General features: G+C 37.0%; 1 protein-coding gene across 1 annotated transcript in view; it reads right to left on the bottom strand.

The window, feature by feature from the left end:
* HSF5 (heat shock transcription factor 5) overlaps positions 1-21,294 on the bottom strand; it is a 36,097-nt gene extending 14,803 nt beyond the window's left edge. The window contains 5 exon segments of the mRNA XM_074223621.1: positions 1,779-1,876; positions 13,792-14,166; positions 20,555-20,873; positions 20,875-20,994; positions 20,996-21,294. Coding sequence (XP_074079722.1) covers positions 1,779-1,876; positions 13,792-14,166; positions 20,555-20,873; positions 20,875-20,994; positions 20,996-21,184 — 1,101 coding nt within the window. The 5' untranslated portion in view covers positions 21,185-21,294.
* Between the last annotated feature and the right edge of the window lie 398 nt (positions 21,295-21,692).

Genomic DNA, 21,692 nt, shown 5'->3' with positions numbered 1-21,692 from the left:
CACTCTTAGCACAGTCTTTGTACCTAATTATGACAAATGCCTGTTGAACTGAACTGAAACTGCACATTTACCAGTAAGAACAAACAGTACAAATAGCCACTACGACCAAGTATTTCTATTAAAGCTGAAAAAGAAGCCAAGATATATCACTTTATAGCTACTACATATAGCTTTATAAATGTGGATACTACAATTAAAGGTTTGAAAGATTTTAAGTTCATCAATTTACTAAAAGTAGGAATCTATTAATTCTACCTAAAAAGAGGCTATGGAATTAAGTGAAGAATTCCTTTATGGTAATCGGCTGTGAAGTGATACCTAGAATCCTACTCTATTGGCACTGAATTAGATAACTGACTCTAAAGAAAAGAATAAAGGAATTAAAGCTATTTGGTTATGAAAAAGAACATATTAATCTTTAAAGTGATTAAAATATCAAAACACCAGTACTTTGTGCATAAGAAATGTTAGGTAGATACTTGTTTACAGGGACAGTAATTGGCCTTCTACTAGGAAAAAAAAAAAAAGAATAACATCTTAAAATCACAAGTAATTGTATTTTCTAATTGTCACCTATTATCTGATCTTTTCTATATCTTTATTTTGTTGCTATATACTTAATAGTGACCTGGAGATCACAAATTTATTCAAAACTCAATTTCATTAATTATCTTCTAATTTTGGATTTACTTTTATATTTTAAATCTTTCAAACAAATTCTTCTCCATTATCCTATCAAGATGTTCTATTCTTACATGTGGGTGATCCTGGGTTCTTAAAAGTTGTCAATCGAGCTTTGGCAAGTGCTAAATAAACTGGAAATAGAGGACAATAAATGGGCTACTCTGTCAAAGGAACAGCCTGTATAAGTTTAGAGATACTACTTTTTTTGACCCTAAAAACTCCTAAATTATGGAAGACATATACTCTTCTCTATAGATTTAGTAGAACTAATACCCTGTTAGGTCAGCTAGGTAGCATAGTGTCAGGCCTAAAGTCAAGAAGATTCATCTTCCCGAGTTCAAATCTGATTTCATAAAGTTACTAGTGATGTGACCCTGCACAAATCATTTCATCCTGTTGACCTCAATTCTTCATCTGTAAAATGAGCTGGAGTATCTAGTATTTTTTGCTGAAAAAATTCCAAATGAAGTCTCAAAGAGTCAGACATGACTAAACAACAACAAATACACTCAGTGATTAAAAAAAAACTCAGATTTTTAGAGTATTAAAAATTCTAAAAATGCACTCAACTCAGTTTTAGATATTTAACATTCATAAGATATTCTGGTTTTGCTTCAGAAAGACTACTTGGGGCAGCTAGGTGGCACAGTGGATAAAGCACCAGCCCTGGAGTCAGGAGTACCTGGGTTCAAATGCGGTCTCAGACACTTAATAATCACCTAGCTGTGTGGCCTTAGACAAGCCACTTAACCCCATTTGCCTTGCCAAAAAAAAAAAAAAAAAGACTACTGAATTTGGGATAGAAGGCGCTGAAGTATGTGGTACAAATTCTGCTGTTTATTGTTCACATGATCTTAAGCAAGTCACTGATTTCAAATCCTCTTTCTGATATAATACTGGCCCTGAGACCACAGAAAAGGCTTTTAATCTCCCAGTAAGACTTATAAATTGCAGAGCAGGTGCTTATTTACATTGACAGAGGAATATTTCTCACTGGGAGTTTCCCCATAAACCTATGAAATCCCAATATCTAGTCTAAAAAGAATTCCCACCAGTTATGAATCAGAGTATCTTTGTTATCTTAAGGCATTTACCTGGAAATAGTTGCAGTGTGCATAGGAAGAGGCAGTGGGACTGACACAGCTACTTAGGGCATCCATGTGGGTGGATGGGGAGCAACATTGTAGTACAGCTATAATACAAGCACAGGAAATACATTAACCACAGTCAGACTCTATTATGTAAGAGTACTCCTCTTTCAGTTTTGCTGCAAAATATCAAAAGAGAAGTTTAATTGCATTGAATTGTTTTTAACATAATACTAAATACTAACATAATACTTAAGAGTTCACTGATACTATTACTATAAAGACTTGTTTTTTTAAAAAGCTATACATGAATATTTTTAAATGACCATTTTATTTGCTATTATCTTTAAAACTGGTTATTCCTATTGGAAGAGATATTGTTCTTTAGAATATTTCCAAGGTACAAAGCAATCAGTTTAGCACCTGCAAACATTTTAGGAGGTTAAGATAACCTCCACATCTGGATTCTCAAAAGCTTTGGTAATGAAGGTAAGCACTGGCATGTTCTAAACATGGCAATAAAATTTTAATTTGTCTTATCAACACTCAACATCTGCTTTCTGAGGACCAATCTAGCCAGGTATGGAAAGATGTTATCACCAGGATTGGTCACGTCGTGATAAATTCTTTGACTTATGGCCACCAAACACAGAAAAATAAAAAATGGTCCTAAAGTCCTATGTGTGGGCACTTCTGAAGTGACAGTAGCAGAGAGATGTAAAAAGGAATAGGAGCAGAAGGTATTAATAATCAGTTTTTAAATCATTTTTAAACATTAACTTAATGGGTACTAAGTTCTCTAATTGGAGATCTTTGTTCAGATATCAACAAGTAGACACTACTACAAGAAATGAATATATTCATCTTTTCATATTCACTATAAACAAAACCAAAAAGCAAAACTTGCTTATACATTAAAGGCAAATAAAGGAATTAGGAGACACTAAGTCTTACTTTGTGTTACAATAAAAATAACTATTGTCATGGGTTAACATTTGATCACCATATCTTGAAACCTTTATGCTAAGCATTTGCAACAAGCAAAAAAGTCTGCAAAAAAAAGGTCACCAAAAAAATAATTTTCAAAGCAAAAAATTCTATGACAAATTTAATAAAGCCCCTCATATTAAAGCAGCACATACTTTAATATTCAATGACTTCAATGCCAAGGTGGAAATAGGAAAGGATAATGAAAAACAGGTTGAAAAACATTGTTCAGGATTAAGAAATGGGAGAAACTAAAGAGCTGTAGACTGCATTTATACCTATAAATCATGACTTTCTTCATCAATAAAAGGGAAAAAAAGGCATAGGGACATAAGCAAGCATTACACTATCACAAGAAAATGAAAATTAAAGTTAACAAATAGGAAATGAATGGTTACTGATGTTGGAGACATTATGAATCAGCTCTTTGTATATATATTTAGATTTCCAGGTTTGCTAAAACAAAGATCAATACTTAGAATAAAAATGAAGAAAACATGGTGAACAATTAAAATAATTCCAACTTGACTTCTAAACAAATTAATCACACTCCAAAAATGGGAAATTGATGGAGGAAGAATATCAACAAACTATCACTATTTCCTAAGTTTAGCTGATATCAGTCATAAAGTTTTATTAATCTAACAAAGACCATTTCTAGAAACCATCTCTAATCAAACACTTGATCTTCAGAGAGAAATAGCAACCAAAGATACATCATCATGAAGCATCAAAATTGGAAAAGATCTGTAAAGATTTTTGCAGGTAAGATAAATCTTAAAGGGGATATAGTGGTGGGTAAGAAAGCATATGACACTTAATAATTACCTAGCTGTGTGGCCTTGGGCAAGCCACTTTTAACCCCATTTGCCTTGCAAAAACCTAAAAATCAAAAAAAGAAAAAAGAAAAAAAAAGAAAGCATATGACATTCTTAGGGAAAAAAATCTCAAACTTTATTACCAAAAAAGACAAATATATTCTCATTGCTCTTCACTTCAATCCTATCACTACACATCATCCACATTCATAGTTCTATTCCCTCTGGAATCTCCTCTCTTGCTAATAAACTTCACTTTAAGAAGATAATGTAAAAATAAAAAACAAAATTTAACAGCCCTCACCTCTATCCTATATGTCTTCAAACTCTCCCATCTTCTAGTGCTAATAGAAATCTGGTTTCCCCAATGAGATATTGTATCCCTTGGGTCATCCATTTTAACAATGAGGGTTCCTTTTCTCAACACCCTCAAAAAGCAATGCACTGGGGCGGCTAGGTGGTGTAGTGGATAAAGCACCGGCCCTGGAGTCAGGAGTACCTGGGTTCAAATCCGGTCTCAGACACTTAATAATTACCTAGCTGTTTGGCCTTGGGCAAGCCACTTAACCCCAATGCCTTGCAAAAAAAAAAAAAAAAAAAAAAAAAAAAAGCAATGCACATTAATCCTTGATTCCACTTCCAGATGTTCCTTGCACCATTCAGCAACCTCTCTTTTAAGGAAGATACTGGTATCACTTGGTTCAACTTCTTGTGTTAATCATTTATGAACCTCCAATTCATTTTCTCTAATTCAAGTAGTACAGTACTTGAGTTCACAGCCAGATTCTCCACCTCAAACATTGCCCTTTTACTTGGGAACGTAACATACTTATCAACATTCTCTTAAAACATCCAGGTATTAATGAATATCATTCTCACTCCAGCTCCAACAAACATGGTGATGTGCAGTCCCTTAATCAACCATACCTACTCCACTGTCATGATCCACAAATTTGGAATTTCTAGCTCTGATCACAATCTCTTATCCTTCAATATCTTCTGTCTCATTCTTCCTAAAACCTGTTCTTCATACTCACTGTGACCTCCACTGTTTCCATTCCTCCCTCTTGTTAATTCCTTTCAGTTAATTGTCAGCAATAGAGAAAGAGGTGGTCCTTCTCCTTGCTAACAACCCCACTTCAAGAGCCACCCCTTGTTCAATTTCTTTCTCTGATTGCACTCTCTCCTTAATGATGGACTTTCACTCAAACAAGCCCAGATCTCCACCATCCCAACCTTTAAAACCTTCACTTAATGAAGCCCTCCTTGTCATAGCCAAATGACCAGAAAAAGCTATACATACTTTTTGCTAAAACTTCTTATTTCCCATTTGCTTGATAGTCCCTCATATTCTCATTACTATCCTCACCATTTGATTGAAACATCTCTGTCCTAGGTCACCAATGACTACTTTAGAGTTAAATCCAATGGTCCTTTTTTTAAAAAAAAAAAAAAAATTCTTATTTATCATGAAATCTAAATCTTTCTGACAATCCTCTCCTGGATACTCTCCCCTCTATAGGTTTTCACTGAAGTGTCCTCTTCTGGTTCTCCCTCTTCCTTGGTCTTCTTTGCAAAATTTTTTGCAAGTCTTGCCTCCATTTTTCATTTTTCTCCTGGGTCTTCATCTTTCCCTTGGTGATCTCAGCAACCACCATGGGGATTCAATTATCATTTCATTGAAAAGGATTTACCAATTACCTATGCAGTCTTCACCTTTCTTCCTGAAAGCCAGTCTTCTATCTCCAAATCACCTGAATGTCCCAATGGTATCTCAAATTCAATATATTCAAAGTTCAACTTATCTTTCCCCAAAACCCTACCTCTATTTGCCCTGTCTCAATCCTGTCACACTTCCCTGTCGCTCAGAAGAGTCATTCTAAGTTGCAATCCTGTCTTCTTGATTCTATTCATACCAATATACCTCCTTCAGGCCTTCACATTTTATTTCAATTATTGCAGTAGATATGAATGCATCTATTACATCCAGCCTCTCCCCCCAAGTGAATTTATATAGTTGCCAAATTGGTATTTCTAAACACAGGTCAATGTCACTTCACCTAGTCAAGTCATGCACTGAATCTTCAGGGCTTATATGTCTCTGAAATTTAAAATTCTTCAAAACCTAGCTACAACTTACCTTTCTAGGTCAGGGTTCTTAACCTAGGGTAAGAGGCCTTTAAAAAATTCTGATAATTATAACTTAATATTATCTTATGCATTTAAAACATTATTCTAAGAAGGAGACCATAGGTTTCACCAGACTGCCCAAGGGGTCCATGACACAAATAAGTCTAAGAATTCCTAAACTGATTTAACATGTGTACTCTCCAACTCAGTCAAATTGATCTCCTTGCTATTTTCTGTACCAGATATACCCTCTCTGTGCCCTTGTATAATTTCCCTGCTTTTCTCAAGTCTGGAATCTTCAGCTCTTCAAAGGGAGCTTGTTTAGTTCAAATGCTACTCTTTAAAAAGAGAGAAATAGAGAGAAATAGAGAAACCCTCCCTTCTCCCTATTATTCATGGTTTCCTTACATACTTTGTGTTTATTTCATACATTTTAGTGGTTAATAATTTCCTTTTTGTATCTGTGTACATGATGTTTTTTTCTCCAGTAGAATAAAATATCTTGAAGGTAAGAACTGTTTAACTTCTAATTTGAATGTGCCTAGCACATAGAAATAACTTAATAAATACCCTGACTTGCATAGACTGAAAAAATATCATAAACCCTGATCTATATACCTAATTTTTTCATTTACATACTAATTGAGGACATTCATGATAAAGGTATGTGAGGGGAGCAGGTAAGACTTCTAAAAATGATATCTTATATGGCAAATATCAACTTTATTATCCTATAACTGACTGAAAGATACACAGAAATAAGAGAACATTCTGCTTACTATCTATTTAAAAAAGCTATAATCTATAGAGCAAAATGTTATTTTATATAAGATTCTCTCAGAGATGCTAACAACCAAGTCAACTTTGTATGGTTACTCTCTGATTATTAATATCAAGTAAAGGATAAAATAGATGTAAACTTGTCAAAAGTGCTTGCCAAAGTTCAAATAGAATAGGAATTCCCTATAAATAGTGAAGTCCATTTGTGGATGACATTTAAGGATTGCATTAAGCCTAGGAAAATCACAGAGTATACTAAACAAGATCCATAACCACTCAGAATAATATTCATGCAGGAAAAATCAAAAAGATGAAAATGTCTATTTTCAAGAGTGTGGATGGGCAGTTGGATAGCAAAGTTGACCCATCAGTATACACCACCTTAAACAGACAATGTGCACAGACAACGAACTAAGTACAGAATTGAATTGGAGGCAAAGAACAGCTTCTACTGTTTTTGGAACCTTTAAAGGACTCATTATGCTTCTCCCTGAAATAAAGGCTCATCTTTTAACAATATTCTTCCAGGGATGCTATATAAAATCACAAGTCATAAACTAGCATAATCCTTGAAGAATTAAAGTTGCCTGTAATTGGCATATGCAGGTTTTGAAATACTACCAAGGAATACTAGAAATACTACACAAGGAAAAGTGGTATAAAGACCATCATCAAAAGTATGAACAGAAAAGTTGATGGGCTAGTCATTTAGGAAAAGATAGAGGAGTCATCCATGTGCTTCAATGACAAACACCTGATCTAGAATAAGATCCTCAGTGCTTAAGGCAGAGCAAATTCAGAATATTTTTATAGGAGGGCACAGTCAAGAAAAGAACTAAATGAGCAAGATATAAATTGTATCAGCAAAGGGAATATCCATATTGATGAAAACACATATACCTCAATGTATCAATGCATTAATATAGACAAAACAATCTAGAAAAGCTTCTAGTCATTCATTATAGAAAAAAAATATGCCTCCTGGGAATATTTGCAAAGGACAGCTTAACTAATGCAAACAATTTTTAAAACATTCTATTTTTAGTTGCAATAAGTGAAAAAGTCTGAATTCTCTGGAACAGTTACCAATATAGATATAGGTCTAAATGAACAAGATGTACCAAATGAAAACATAAGTTGTCTCCAAGATTAAGTTAGCTGTTATATCTCTAAAGATGAATTATTAGACACTATTAAATTCTTCCACCTATTTTGAGTGCTTGTTAATAAAGTAACAACATATCCCATGTCTAAAGCCTTGTTCAAAAAAGAAAAAAAGTTATATGAATTTCATAAAAAAAAATACTTAGCATTTAAAGAAATTAGTGAAAAGGAAACAAAAGGATGGAAAGGCTCAAAACAATACCACCTATATTAAGGATCAGTTGAAGAAGCTGGAGAAGAGATGTTTGGGAGTGTGGGGAGAGGGGGGAAGCAGAGAATAGGGAGGAAAGAGTGGGAGAAGGGAAACAATTCAAATGTATGAAGAACTGTCCTTTACAAGATTAATTCTGTTTATTCCTCAAAGTGGAATCATGCATAGAAATTAGAAGGAGGAAGATTTTGACTTAGCATAAGGAAAAACTTTCTAATAATTAGAGCTTTATAAAAATAATCTATAGACAGTCTATATCAAATAGTGAGTTTCCTATCACTGGAAGTTTTTGAATGCAGGCTAGATGAACATTTTTTGACTGCAACTAAATGATCACCAATTCTGTAATTCTAAAATCAAAACAGAGTTTCACTTTTTAAACTATCAGAAGATTAAAAAGCTACGTTAATATTTACCTTTAAATAATCCTTAACGTAGGCATTCCATAGAAAACAAATTCAGAGAGACAGAAATAAAGGGAAGTAGTTTAGGGATAGATAGAAATCTGGGTGCAGCTCAGCACAGTTTCTCCCCCTTGTGGCAGGAAAAGGCCTAGTTAAGGATGAGAACTAAATGTTTAATTGCAGTCATAGCCTCATTTCATAAAAGTTTTAGAATTAGATAAAACCTGAATTCGTCAAGTTTACAAGGAAAAAAGCAAAAGTTCTGAAAAATTAAATGACTTAAGGTTTTCCTTCCATTAACTATATCCAAAAGATTTATATTTTCAAAGCAAGCCTTTTCAGTTAAGACTCAAACAAATAGTTCAAATTATAAAAGTACTAGTATTAACTTAGCACTTAGACCTCTAAACTTTAAGTTTATCAGTTCAAGATTTTCAAGCGAGAACAATGACTTGAAAAATTTACTTATGTAAAAATAGAAAAAAAATTTGCAATTTAGTTTTGCAACATGCCTTAAACATAGCACTCTATCCAAACATGCATATACATTCAATATATCTCCAAGGGCAGGAGACAAAAAAAATAAAGTTTAAGAATTAAAACAAGAGTAAAAGAAAAATGACAACAAAATTAAAAGAGAAAGAAAAGTAGTCAGGAAAACAATTTTAATTGCAGTCTAGCAGTAGGAAAAAAAAACATCAATTACCTCAGAATCTATAACACTTTCCCTTCAAAAAAGGAGATCAAATAGTAGTTATCCCTCCCATATAGCGACTTTCCCCATTGCAGTTTTAATATAACCCAGGGGCATCATAATTATATTCAATTTAGTCATAATTTGGAGGGAGTTGTGGAAGCTTCAAATGATAAGCAGACACATATAAAGTTTAGAAACTCAGAAATGCATTAAATATATGTATATACTGTACCCTATAAACCCAAATTTTCTAATAAGGTACTATAAATTCCACATAAAAGAAAAAATGTCTTCTCTGGTATAAAAGGAGGGCCAAAAGATTTTATGCAGATTTTCCAGATCTCTGAGGTGCCATGCCCCCTAACCTCATGATGTAGAAGGGATAACAGTTTATGTGTGGGTGTATATATGTGTTTATGTATAAATACCCACACCCACACATATACACGCACAGATATATATATATGTGTGTTTGTGTTTGTTTGTGTGTGTGTGTGTGTGTGTGTGTGTGTGTGTGTGTGTGTGTGTGTAGGAATAGGCTAGCCCAGTAAGAAAATCAAACTCAAATCATTTTTATAGATAAAATATGCTTCTCATGTATTACTTCTTTTCATGACTGAATGTGATAGCTACTTTGTAGTACAAATGACAGGTCTCATATACAGTTAGAAAAAAATTAAAGTTAATATTTTAATAATATAAAAGATTTGCTAGTTCTATACTCTAAAAGCTATATATGGAGTACATTTTTAAAAATTCTCATTTTTTAATCTTTTAAATGAAACTTTTTAATCAAAAGCAATTAATATTTAAGTACTTCACAAGTATTTATTGTCTGGAAATTGAATTAGGAGTAAATAAATATTTGGGTAAAATATAAATACAACTAACTGTGAAAGATAATTTCAGTAAAATTATTTGTCATGGTAACACTTATAATGGTCTAAAGAAGTAGACATTCAATGTTTAGCTTTTAAATGATTTTCAACTTTTGTAATATTTGGAATGGTCTTTCTTTTGTAAGACTTCTATATATTGCTCAGGTTGAAATTCAGGAATCTAATTTCATTACTGAATGGTATGGAAGCTTTGACTTATTCCTTTTCTGATCTATGTCTGGGTTCCCCACTAAGCAACATGACTCTCACAACTGTTCCTATTCCCAGGGGCTCATCTTATTAATACTAAATTTAGTGTAGACACCCAATTATCATAACCCACTGCAGTTTGTCATTGCCAAGCTCAAGAGACTCAATAGCCTCAATCTCTTCAGAAGCAGGAATTACAGACATTCACCACCAGACTCAGCTGGGAAACTACTTCACCATGATAAAACAGTTTGCATTTCTGACACTCCTTCATATAACTATGGTCTTATTAATTTAACAATTTGGATTTTGTATAGAGTATCCCATATTTTTCAAAGCATTTTCACATAACTAACATTAGTCTCAAAACTTTAAGGCTTTTATGAACATTGTAAGTACTTTTTTATAATCCCAAGAAATCTCAACCATCTTGTAATTATACAAAAAAGATGAAAAATCTGAAGTTTGGCCAGACTGTGAAAAATTTCACATAATCCATAAAAACCCTACCTATTTCTTTAATCTTAAGAAACACTGCATATAATTATTATTATTACCTACTTCTTCTAAAGTATCTTCTCAGTTATCACTTCGAACTCTCAATTTTCAATTTAAAGGTTCAAATAAATTAACTTAAACCATAACTCAATTTTCAAAACTCAGTCATCAAATTAGTTGGGATATTCTTCTAGTAGGTAATATAATATGGCAGCTTCCAGGGGCAGCTTGGTGGCACAGTGAATAGAGCACTGGCTCTGGAGTCAGGAGGACCTAAGTGCATATATGACCTCAGACACTTACTAATTACCTAGCTGTGTGATGTTGGAAAAGTCACCTAACCCCACTGCCTAGTGGGGAAAAAAAGGTAGCTTTCAACTTTAGCAGGTGAATATTTACAAATTATTTGAACTACAATATATTTTGCTCTAAAAAAACAATGCCTCACTAGATCTGTCCACAAAAAAATTATTTCAATTCATAATGCATAGCACTCAATCTAACCACTATATTTAACAATGTTTCTGGGGTGGGAAGAAGAATTAAAAATTTAAGAATTTCAACTTTGGAAGATGGGAATTTATCTCTATTGTTGGTGCTTTTCGCCCCATTCTCAATCCCACAATTATATCAATGGACAAAAAGAATATTTAGAAGCTCCTTTAGTTTCAAGATACTAATAGTAGAGGATTCCAGCAGGGTAGGAACTAAGTGTGGGGAAAAGTTAAGGGACAAAAATTCCAGAAGCTTTAAGGCTGGGACAATGTAAGAAATCGGAGAAATTAAATAGGAGTCTTGTTTCTCTCCTGGTTCCCTTTATTTTTCCTTTTCCACCTCCTTGGTAAGGTAGGAAGTAAGACCCAGGAGACAGAGAGGAGGAAGTAGTCCCATTAAGTTAAATGGGGGTAATTCTTCACCTACCTCCTTCCCTCCTCTCCAATATTACTGTACATGTGATGTAACTGGAGCTCATGATGGGACACAGGTGAGATCTGTAAAGGAGAGGGGAAAGGGAAAAAGAAATCCCCAGAAACACAGGGAAAGAAAGGAGTGGTCTATAGGTCAAATAAAATAATCACTTTTGTGTCTGGATATACACACAAATGTATATCTTACCTGTACTAAATGTAGGCATATTACAAATTCATGTTCTCTAATCTCAACTAGGTCTTTAATACAGCAAGGGAATCCTTTTTCCCCCCTCCCTAAATGATTACCTCTCTTCCCAAGAAGCTAGTACTCTTACCTCTTCAAGTCGCTTACATTCTTCCTACTCAGGAATAATAAAACTATGGTCATTCAGTATGAGCTCCCTCTTTCCTTCTTTTTCATCTCAAAATCTCTTGACATTTCCCAGTTCCTTCTGGGACAAAGAAAAGTCTCTTCCCCTTGCCAAGGTCAAAGCCTCCCAACATTTAATTAATCCCTATCCCTCCCCTCTTCTCCAGGAAGAGTACAACCTCCATTATTCCCCTAATCTCTCAAATTTTAAACTTTTCTCTATCAATTAGTCCCTTTCTTAATACCTTTAAACAACTCCAAATCTCCCCCATCTTTAAAACTTAAACCAGACCCTAATATTCTTCCTCTCAAACTATCCTATATCCTTTCTCCTATAATCAGTCAAATTCTTTAGAAAAAAAAATTGTCTTCCCTTGCTGCCTCCAATTTCCTCCTTTCCTCTCCCTCATTCAACCCTCTGAAATCTTGTTTCTAATCTTCATTACTCAAATAAAACTGGTCTCAATAAAGTTATCATTGAGTTCTTAATTGTCAAATCTGATGATCTTTTTTCAGTTCTTAACTTGTTCATACTATCTGCTACACGTGACATCACTGACCACTAATCTCCTGGATACTCTCTCTTCTCAGGGCTTTCCTGACGTTATTCTTTGTTGGGTCTTTCTCCTGTCTGAAAACTCCAGTTTACTTTGTTGAAAAACAATTTAGTGGAGCTATTTAATAGTCAATACTAGATTCAGTAACAGTAAATACTGAATGGTGATACAACATAGGAAAAAGCAACAAAATATTAAATTCCCACATTCAAATTGCATTCTTTTCATTTATTTTTAGCTATCTTTCTGTTCTTAGTTCTGTTTATGGACCAGATGAACTCTAAAGGATCCTTTTAAGTTTATATATCTAAATAAATTGCTGCCTTTTCAACTTTTTCTTTTTCAGAAGCACTTTTTCCAGGTTTCAATTATTTCTCATAACTGAGATCATCAGTAAGTGGTCAGCAAAACTGAAAAAAATATTTGAGTAAAATGGCAATAACACACAAAACAGGAAAGGTTACTATCAAAACAGGTACAAGTTTTCAGATGGAAGCCCAATATGATAGAGATGTTTGACCAGTAGATTAGTACCGGTCCATGTCAAAATTTCACCAGAGAAGATTTATAAATTGTTGCATTTTATAATCTTTCATTCTCAACCCACTCCCAACCTCTCCTTAGTTCACCAATATTCTCAAATAGGAAGAACTGCATAAGTAGTCCCTCTGCCCTATTTCTTTGGGCATTTTATCATCAATTTTTATCCTCCACTTCCCCTCAACTTTACTAAAGCTTTCAACTCTTGACCCCTATTTTCTGAATCCTTCTCTTTCTCAAGTTTTTCACAAAAATATTGATTTCCTCTGCTCTGATACTCATATAATAAAATTCTGCATTTGAAAGCATAAGGGGAATGTCTTTATGGAGCTATTTAAATACTAAATGAATGTGGTTTTACTATAGCTTAAGCTTATATATATGCACACATATACATGTATGTGTATGCATGTATGTATGTATGTATATATACATGTTAAGCACTGAAAGAGACCTTTGAGATCATTTGATCCAACTCTCTCATTATACAAATAAGAAAACAAATGCCCAGAGAGGGGATTGCCTAATTTTTGAGGCAAGCAGTATGGATATCAAGAGCAGAGTTAAAGCAAGGTTCTGATATACGAAGTTCTAATTTGACTCCTAGGATACAACTTAAGAATGCATCACACAAAATGTATGTTTTTTCCTAAACTTCTAAGAGCTATGTAAAAGTCTATGAAAACAGATTTCAAAGAATGCCAATTAAAATCATGCCCTGGGGGTGGGGGGGGAAGACATTTTCTTACTCTTTACTATTTGTACTTGATTATACAAAAATTAAAGTGCATTTAAGACAATAAAAAAAACTCATTTTTATTAAAGTACCTTTCTGGAAGCTACTGAGCTAGAACCTTCTCATACCTGTTGGATAGTAGGCTTGGGAGTACTGCGCTGAGGGTGTGTAGTTACTATATTTCTGGGAGGAGCTGACCATTGTTTGAGGCCCTTGCTGAACATGAACAGATGTGGCGCTGGGCTGGAGGGTATACGTAACCTCAGTTGGAAACCTCTGCAGTACAGGAAATGGAACCCCTTTATCTGAGAAAGTGGGGGAAGTCTCCACCTGTCCTGGGTGCATCCCAAGGGAGTTCTGCCACGTTCTAGGAGGGATCGGGGTCCGATCTAAACCTTTCAGCGGGAAAGTGCTGTGGTTGTGGGATGAAGTTGATACGTAGGAATAAGGAGACAAACTATCTCGCCGGAATGACCGGTGAAACTGTCCTACGGCCACTGGTCCTGCATAAAAAAGTAAGAGCATGTTTACTAGTTTTACATGACAACAACAGATACAGTTAAGTCAGGGTAGCAAACTATATTACTCTTGATCTGATAAAAATGTAATTTTTATTTATTTTGGACAAAGATGTTTAGTTCCAGGCAAATTATTTTAGTATCCATAACCAGAAAGGCTAAATTCTTTAGTACCTAAAACTTTACCAGACCATCCTGTGGCAAAATCCTAAGCCAGAGTCTTAATAGACCAAATACTTGGTACTAAAAGCAGTTGCTCATGGAAAGGGTCATGATCCAAGTGTAAACATTGTATCACCTGTGCTAACTTGCGCACATAGGCAGCTTTTCTTAGGAGAGAAGCTACACACTAAGAGTTTTAAGACACTTCTGGGGGCAGCTAAGTAGTGCCTTGGATAGAGCACCGGCCCTAGAGTCAAGAGGACCTGAGTTCAAATCCGACCTCAGATACTTAATAATTGCTTAGCTGTGTGACCTTGGGCAAGTCACTTAACCCCATTGCCTTAAATAAATGAAATTTTTTTTAAAAAAAAGATTTCTGGAAGATCCAGTAACTCTTTCAGGTCACTTAGAAACCAAGGAGTATAAAGTGGTCATGCAAATGAGGAAAATTAAGAAATGAAAATCAAAAGGTAAACCTAAAAGGGATAAGCATACTACTCTCTTATTATTTCTGTCCCTTTTTAGTTTTATTTTCATGGAAATTTTTGTGCTTTTAGAAACTCAGTCATCTTTTAAAAAATTTCTCATATCTACCTCCCCTCTTCATTCTAACTGTTCCCATCTTACTCCAGGTATTGATCATCTCAAACTCTGATTACTACTATAAAAGCTTCCTGTCTGGCATCTATAATACTTATTTTCCACATCCTCTACCCCAACCCATTTCAATGATAAATATCACATTTATTTTCCTTATACATTTTTAGCCTATTATTTCTCTGGTCAGAAATCTTTCATGGCTCTCCATTGTCTATCAATTCTAATCTCCGGGCTTTCAAGGTCTAAACTTATTTCTTTTTACTTCTTAAAACATATGTGGTGTGGCACCTTCCTCCACTGAGACACAGGGCAATCCATCTATAAATTGTAAGATTACCTGAGACTCAAAGAGAGGTTAAGTTGCTTGTCTATAATCACACAACTGGCACCAGAGGTGGGATCTGAACACCTTTCCACATTCTAATTCCAAAATTCTATCTGCTACCTTCCTGCCCACTCTACAACAAATTTCCCAATTTAATTGAACAGGTCTTTTTTAATATCCTACAAATATAGCTATTCTGACTTCAGTCATGTCCTTCTAAATCCTACCTATTTCCTCAAGGTGTAGTTCTACGTCACCACTACCACAATTACTCCAGTTTTGATCTGTGACCCCTTTTACTATCCTTAAATTGTTATCACTTGCTTTATATATTACTTTCTGTCTCTGAACTGTGGAATTCTTTTTTTTTTCTTTTTTTTTTTAGTTTTTTCAAGGCAATGGGATTAAGTGGCTTGCCCAAGGCCACACACAGCTAGGTAATTATTAAGTCTCTGAGGTCAAATTTGAACCCAGGTACTCCTGACTCCAAGGCCAGTGCTCTATCCACTGTGCCACCTAGCCGCCCCCTTGAACTGTGGAATTCCTGAGAAAATAAAAAATCATACTTATACATCCACCACAATGCCTGCATAGTTAGCAGGCACTCGATAAATACTTGTTTACAGAGTGAACCTTGAACATTTTTGGCAGGTGAATGACTGCATCCTCTTATCCTAATGAATTTCAGGTATTAGTATAATGTACAAAGTCAATAGGAAGTTGAAAATTTTTTTAGACTTAATTTTTAAACAGTGGCAAAATTTCTCATTTTCCTAGGGTAAAGCTTCTACATTGAGGTATCTGCCTCAATAAAATTCATTACATTGTTCCTACTGTAAAGTAAATAAGCTAAACAGTCCTTATCATAATTACATATTCATGATCTAAAGTCATTAAAGATCCTTTTCACTTAATTTCACTAAAACTGAAAAAGAAATTGGATCTCCCAAAAATTCAAACAAACATAAAAAAACAAAACAAGGCAAGCAGTTCAACAAATAAAGTACTAAAGTTCTAGAAAAAAAATAACCTAAAAGATTTCTGAGACCTGAGATATCAGGGAAAAAAGAGTTGCTTTATTTTGGGGGCTGATTTGCCTCTTTTTTATTTTAGCTAATAAGGGGGAGTTTCAGAGAAAGACAAGATTTAAATGATACTTGAGGAAGTTATTACACAGGACATTTCTGTTGTCTGAAAACACCCAATTGAAAGCATGTATTACATGCTTTTTTGGGATAGAACCTCTGAGCTTTTCATCAGTGTGGGAGAGGTAACTGCTGACTGGACTACTGCCCTGAAGGTCTAATTTCACTACAAAGTCAAAAATGCTAAATCAAAAAGTAAAGTTACCATAATTCAGAAGAACTTGGGTCAGGTTATATTTGACCAATTTAAAGAATTACCACTGGGGAACTTTTCTTCCTTTCAGGTTGTTTTTTTTTTTTAAGTTAAAAACATATATTTAAAAAAACTTCTAAGTAAAATAAGTTTACAATCCATTTCTCTTGGTCCTATTTGTGTATTTGAGAGGCAGTAGAGAAAAAGGCTGTTGTGGCTGTCAAGAGGACCTAGGTTCAAATCCTGTGACTAACATATGGCTGTGGTACAACTGGCAAACTATTAAACCACAAGTACTTAAGGATTCCAGGACTCTTAAATTGTAGAGGGCCCTGTCCCCTTTGACTGATGGATCACCTCCAAAATCCTAAGACAACTGCCAGATATGAAGAGTTGTCCCACTGCTGAAGACTAATCTGTCTATATACAGTTTTTAGATCTATGATATAAAGTACCATGACCATTTCCTTCTGAGATTTTGGGCCAAATCTCCAATCTTCAATGGAAAGATTTCCTAGGGTGTTCAATGCTGCCAGTTTGACATGTCTCTGCATCCAAAGTCAAATTCAAGTTACAGAATTTTCAAACTTTCTGGACCCATCTCATTCTGATTTTAGAACCAGATGAAAACACAAGAGAGATTCCTATTAGTATTAGTAATTGTTTTCTGATTGATTTGTTCAACTATCTTTTATTATTTTAGGTTCCAGTGATGACAAAAATGGTAAAATTATGGACTTTTTTAGGAAGGTTTTAATATTACCCTGTCCAAGTTCATTTTGCAAATGAAGAGACTGAAGAAATAACCTTAAGTCTGTGATCACTTTTTGAGAAAGAGTTTTTAAAAAAAGAACAAGAACTTCCTCATTCTACTCTTAAGGGTCTACTCTTAAGAGTTCTATTCTGGCCAACAAAGTTCTGATCTGTTCAGGTTATATATATATATATATATATATATATATATATATATATATATATGTATGTATTTTACACATTTTATATATTACATATACATTATACATTATATATTTTATATATACAACACACACTAAAAATAATCTAAACTTCAGATTATATATATAACTAATATATAATTACATATATAATTAATATATAACTTGGAGATATATATAAATATATATCTTCTGAATAGGTCAGAACATTGGCAATCAGACAAGAACTCTTCGGAACAGAATGAGAAATTGTTCTTTTTTTAAAAATGACATTCTCAAAGAGACTTTATGTTATTTCTCCAGTTCAGTTGCTTATATTTATTAAAAATATAAATATAAATATTATTATATTTATTAAATGTTTATAGATATAGATAGACAGATTAAAAAACACAGAGAGAAAAAGAGAAGGAATGCTAATGGAATTAGACTTTTGGAAATATGAGTCTTTTCCAAGGCATGTTGTTATAAAAAAAAATTTAGCTTCTGATGCAGTTGAGTTTAGGAGGCTAATTAATCTTCAGACCATGATGCCAAAACTTCTATTTATAGAATATGCTCTTCCTGAGCCTATGGAAGTAGATGGTATTTTCCTGGGGACAGGAGTTGATCAATCTGTCCTTTAAATTTCTTTCAGAATGATTTGAAATTTTATTAACATTTTAAAAGCCGCCCCATTCTATGTGGTTTTGAGATATGAATGGTTCAGTTAGCAATGATAAATGAAAAAAGTTAGAATCCAGGTAAGAGACAGACACTAAATACCTAGATGGAGATATTACATCTGGAGAATGAATGGATTTTGAAAGTAAATCCTGGGGCAGCTAGGTGGCGCAGTGGATAAAGCACAGGCCCTGGAGTCAGGAGTACCTGGGTTCAAATCCGATCTCAGACACTTAATAATTACCTAGCTGTGTGGCCTTGGGCAAGCCACTTAACCCCGTTTGCCTTGCAAAATCCTTCTTTTAAAAAAAATAATGCAGGAACTTTTAAAACTCTCATCATGAGTGATGAAATTTACTTGATAGTAGTAGTTTTTATAAATAATAAAGATCTAGAAACTATGATTCTACAATCAAAAATTATTCATTCCCTAAGTGTATAAAAAAGCTAGGGGGAAAAAATCATACAGGACAAAGGGAATCAAGAATCGAATGTTACTGTATCTAAAATGGATATTAAATATTAGATTTCATTTCTGTATATGTTAACAGAGGACCAGTTTTCCAATCACTTTTCCTTGTGCTAACCATGTAATTGAGGCTGGGTTAGCGCAAATCTAGATCTTGCCAAATTCATGCCTTAGTTAACACTATTCCCCTTCTCTATCAGAATCAATGACCACAATATAAAAGGGTGTTGCTTCTAATGGATGAATATATCTCCAGTTGAGTTATTTTTTCAACTTCATTCACTTAAAATTAGAAGTCCTATCCTATCCCCTAATAGGAAAATAGGGAATCATCAACACAATCAAATATAGCACCAGGTTCATCTTTTAAAACCTAAAAATATTAACTCATAAGTTAGAAACTAGTCTACTTCAGAAACTATGGAAATTCCATACTCCTTTTCTCTAATATTCTTTTTTCTCTAATTCTAAATTCTAAAAACAGAAATGCCAACAGGTCAAGTCCCCACTGAGTACTATTATTCTTCTAGATGAAGGTAAAAAATTGAATCATATGGGGAGGCTAGGTGATGTAGTGGATAAAGCACTGGATTTGGGAGTCAGGAGTACCTGGGTTCAAATCTGGTCTCAGACACTTAATAATTACCTAGCTGTGTGGCCTTGGGCAAGCCACTTAACCCCGTCTGCCTTGCAAAAAACTAAAAAAAAATTGATTTATATTATAATTTGTTGATTTCTCCCAGATTATCTTGTTTTGTAACCTAATATCTCCAATAGTCAGAGAATGTAGATCCTGCATCATAATCTTGTGATAAATTCTGTGAAACTGTCACAAAGGAAGATTATAAATACCTTTAAAAATAAATGAAAAATAGCTCATTTCACAGAACCTTTTCTTTTACAGGAATTCTAAGAGGTTGGCTGGGCCCAGTGGCATAATTCTTCTAAAATTAAAGTAACATATGCTTTTGAAATTAAAAGTAACATTCTCTAAATATTTTGCTTTATTATTTGAGTAAAGTTGACATTTGGATCAAAAGCCCAGTCTGCATCTTGTATAATAAAGGTGCTGGCATTTAAGTTTGCATTAAACCCTACAGTTTGTAGTATGATAAGAGTTCAACCAAAAGATTCTGTCTGCGGAAGAGGTGCAGTACCTCGGTGAAATTTTCAAAAAAAAATTTGTTTGTATTTTGTTGTAAGGTGCCTAAGTAATCACCATCATTTTAAATCTTACCATAAGATACCAATCTGTGTGCCAAATGTAACTATGCAACATTTCTACCTAGATTTTTTTTGAATCTATATATAAACTGTTGGAAGTGGGCTTGCATCTCAATCATCAAACTTCTACAAAGTCTTGTCCACTTTGCCCTGATACCATATTCTATTCTTTGTGACTTTCTGGCTCCCTCCCACTTTGACTTTCATCATGCTTTTTTGACATGTAACAAGAAATTCCGTTTCATCTTTCTTTCTGGGAAGAGAAGGGGTCCTTTCAAGGTCCCTTCCCAAGCCCTCATGACCTCAATATTCACGGGTGAATCTCCGAAAGGCCAAGGATGTGATCATGTGCGCGCACATCTTGACGTGCAATTGATTGAACAACGCCAATGTGGGTGCCAAGTCCAAGGGCACCCAGGAGAGGCCTGGTGTGCTGGGCTGCTGCTGAGGCGTGACTGCTGAGTTCTGATGCCACGAGACGCCTGGACCACAGGAGCCGGGCGTGGCATGGGCGGAAGCCTCAGGGAGAGAGCTGAGCTAGGGGAGGGGGGCACGGCGGGCCGGAGGGGGCCCTGGCAGAGAGGGCAGGGGGAGGTGTCCGCGGGCCCGCGGCAAGGCGGCGGCGGGAGGCCGACTCACCGTGAGGCTCGGGCCGGGCCCCCGAGGGCGGCGGCGGCGGCGGCGGCGGCGGCTCCTGGTGCTGCAGCGGGGAGGTGGAGGCCGAGGCCGAGGCCGAGGCCGAGGTCAGCAGCAGCCTCTGGAAGCGGTTGGGCGGGCGGCAGGAGACCTCGAGGCCGGCCGCCAGCTTGGCCTTGTTGGCGCTGGTGAGGCGCTTGAGGTGCACCAGCAGCTGGGGCTGGTCGCGGCGGAAGTGCGGGCTGTGGAAGTGGTGCAGGGGCCCGTCGCCCGCCGGCCCGCCCCCCCCCGGGCCCCGGGCCGGGCCCCGCCGGGCCCGGGCCCCCGAGCACCACTTTGCGGAAGCCGTAGAGGTTGAGCTGCCGGATGAAGCTGGTGAAGTTGGTGGTTTTGAAGAGCTCGGGCTCGGCCCCGCCGCCGCCGCCGCCGCCCCCGCCGCCCCCGCCGCCCCCCGCCGCCGCCGGCCCCCGGCGGGCTCAGCAGCTCCGCCTCGAACAGCGGCTGGTCGATCAGCAGGCCCTCGCCGCGCCCGTCCCAGCGGATGGAGCGGTAGCGCGGGCTGTTCACCAACCGCCACAGCTTGGCCGGGAAGTTATTGGGGTTGATGGGCGTGGAGAGCAGCGCCTCCTCCATCGCCCTGGGTGCCCGGGCCTCGCCCCGCCGCCCCGCCGAGCCCGGCTCTCCCACCCCGTTCTCGATCCCCCCCGGGGGCTTCTCCTCGCCCTCCCCCCGCCGGCTCCCGGCTCCCGGCCCCGGCGGAGACCGTTGGTGCGCGAGGCCCCGCCGCCGCCGCCGCCTCGGCCAATGGGGCCTCGAGTTCCCTCCGCGCGGCGCCGCTGCGCCCGCCCCTCCCCCCGGCGCCGGGCCGCGGCGCCCGCCCCGCTGGCCACCCGCCGCCGCCCGGCCTCGAGCCCGCCGGCCGCGGCCGCTGCCGCACACCAACTCCGTTCCGTTGGGGAACCCAGTGCGACCCCGCCCCCGGCGGGCGGGGGGCGGGGCCGCCACAGCGCCCACCACGTGGGCACAGGCGGGAGCGGGGCCGGGCCGCAAAGACCCTGTAAAGATGAGGCACGGGGCGGGAGGGCCGAGGGCTCCCGGGCGCCCTGAGACCGGCCCGGGCCGGGGGGCAAGCTGGGCCCGG

The sequence above is a fragment of the Macrotis lagotis genome, chromosome 2 (genome assembly GCF_037893015.1).
Source record: "Macrotis lagotis isolate mMagLag1 chromosome 2, bilby.v1.9.chrom.fasta, whole genome shotgun sequence".
NCBI classification, from domain to species: Eukaryota; Metazoa; Chordata; class Mammalia; order Peramelemorphia; family Peramelidae; genus Macrotis; species Macrotis lagotis.
Note: the sequence above shows the minus strand (reverse complement) of the source record. Positions and strands in the feature narration are given on the sequence as shown.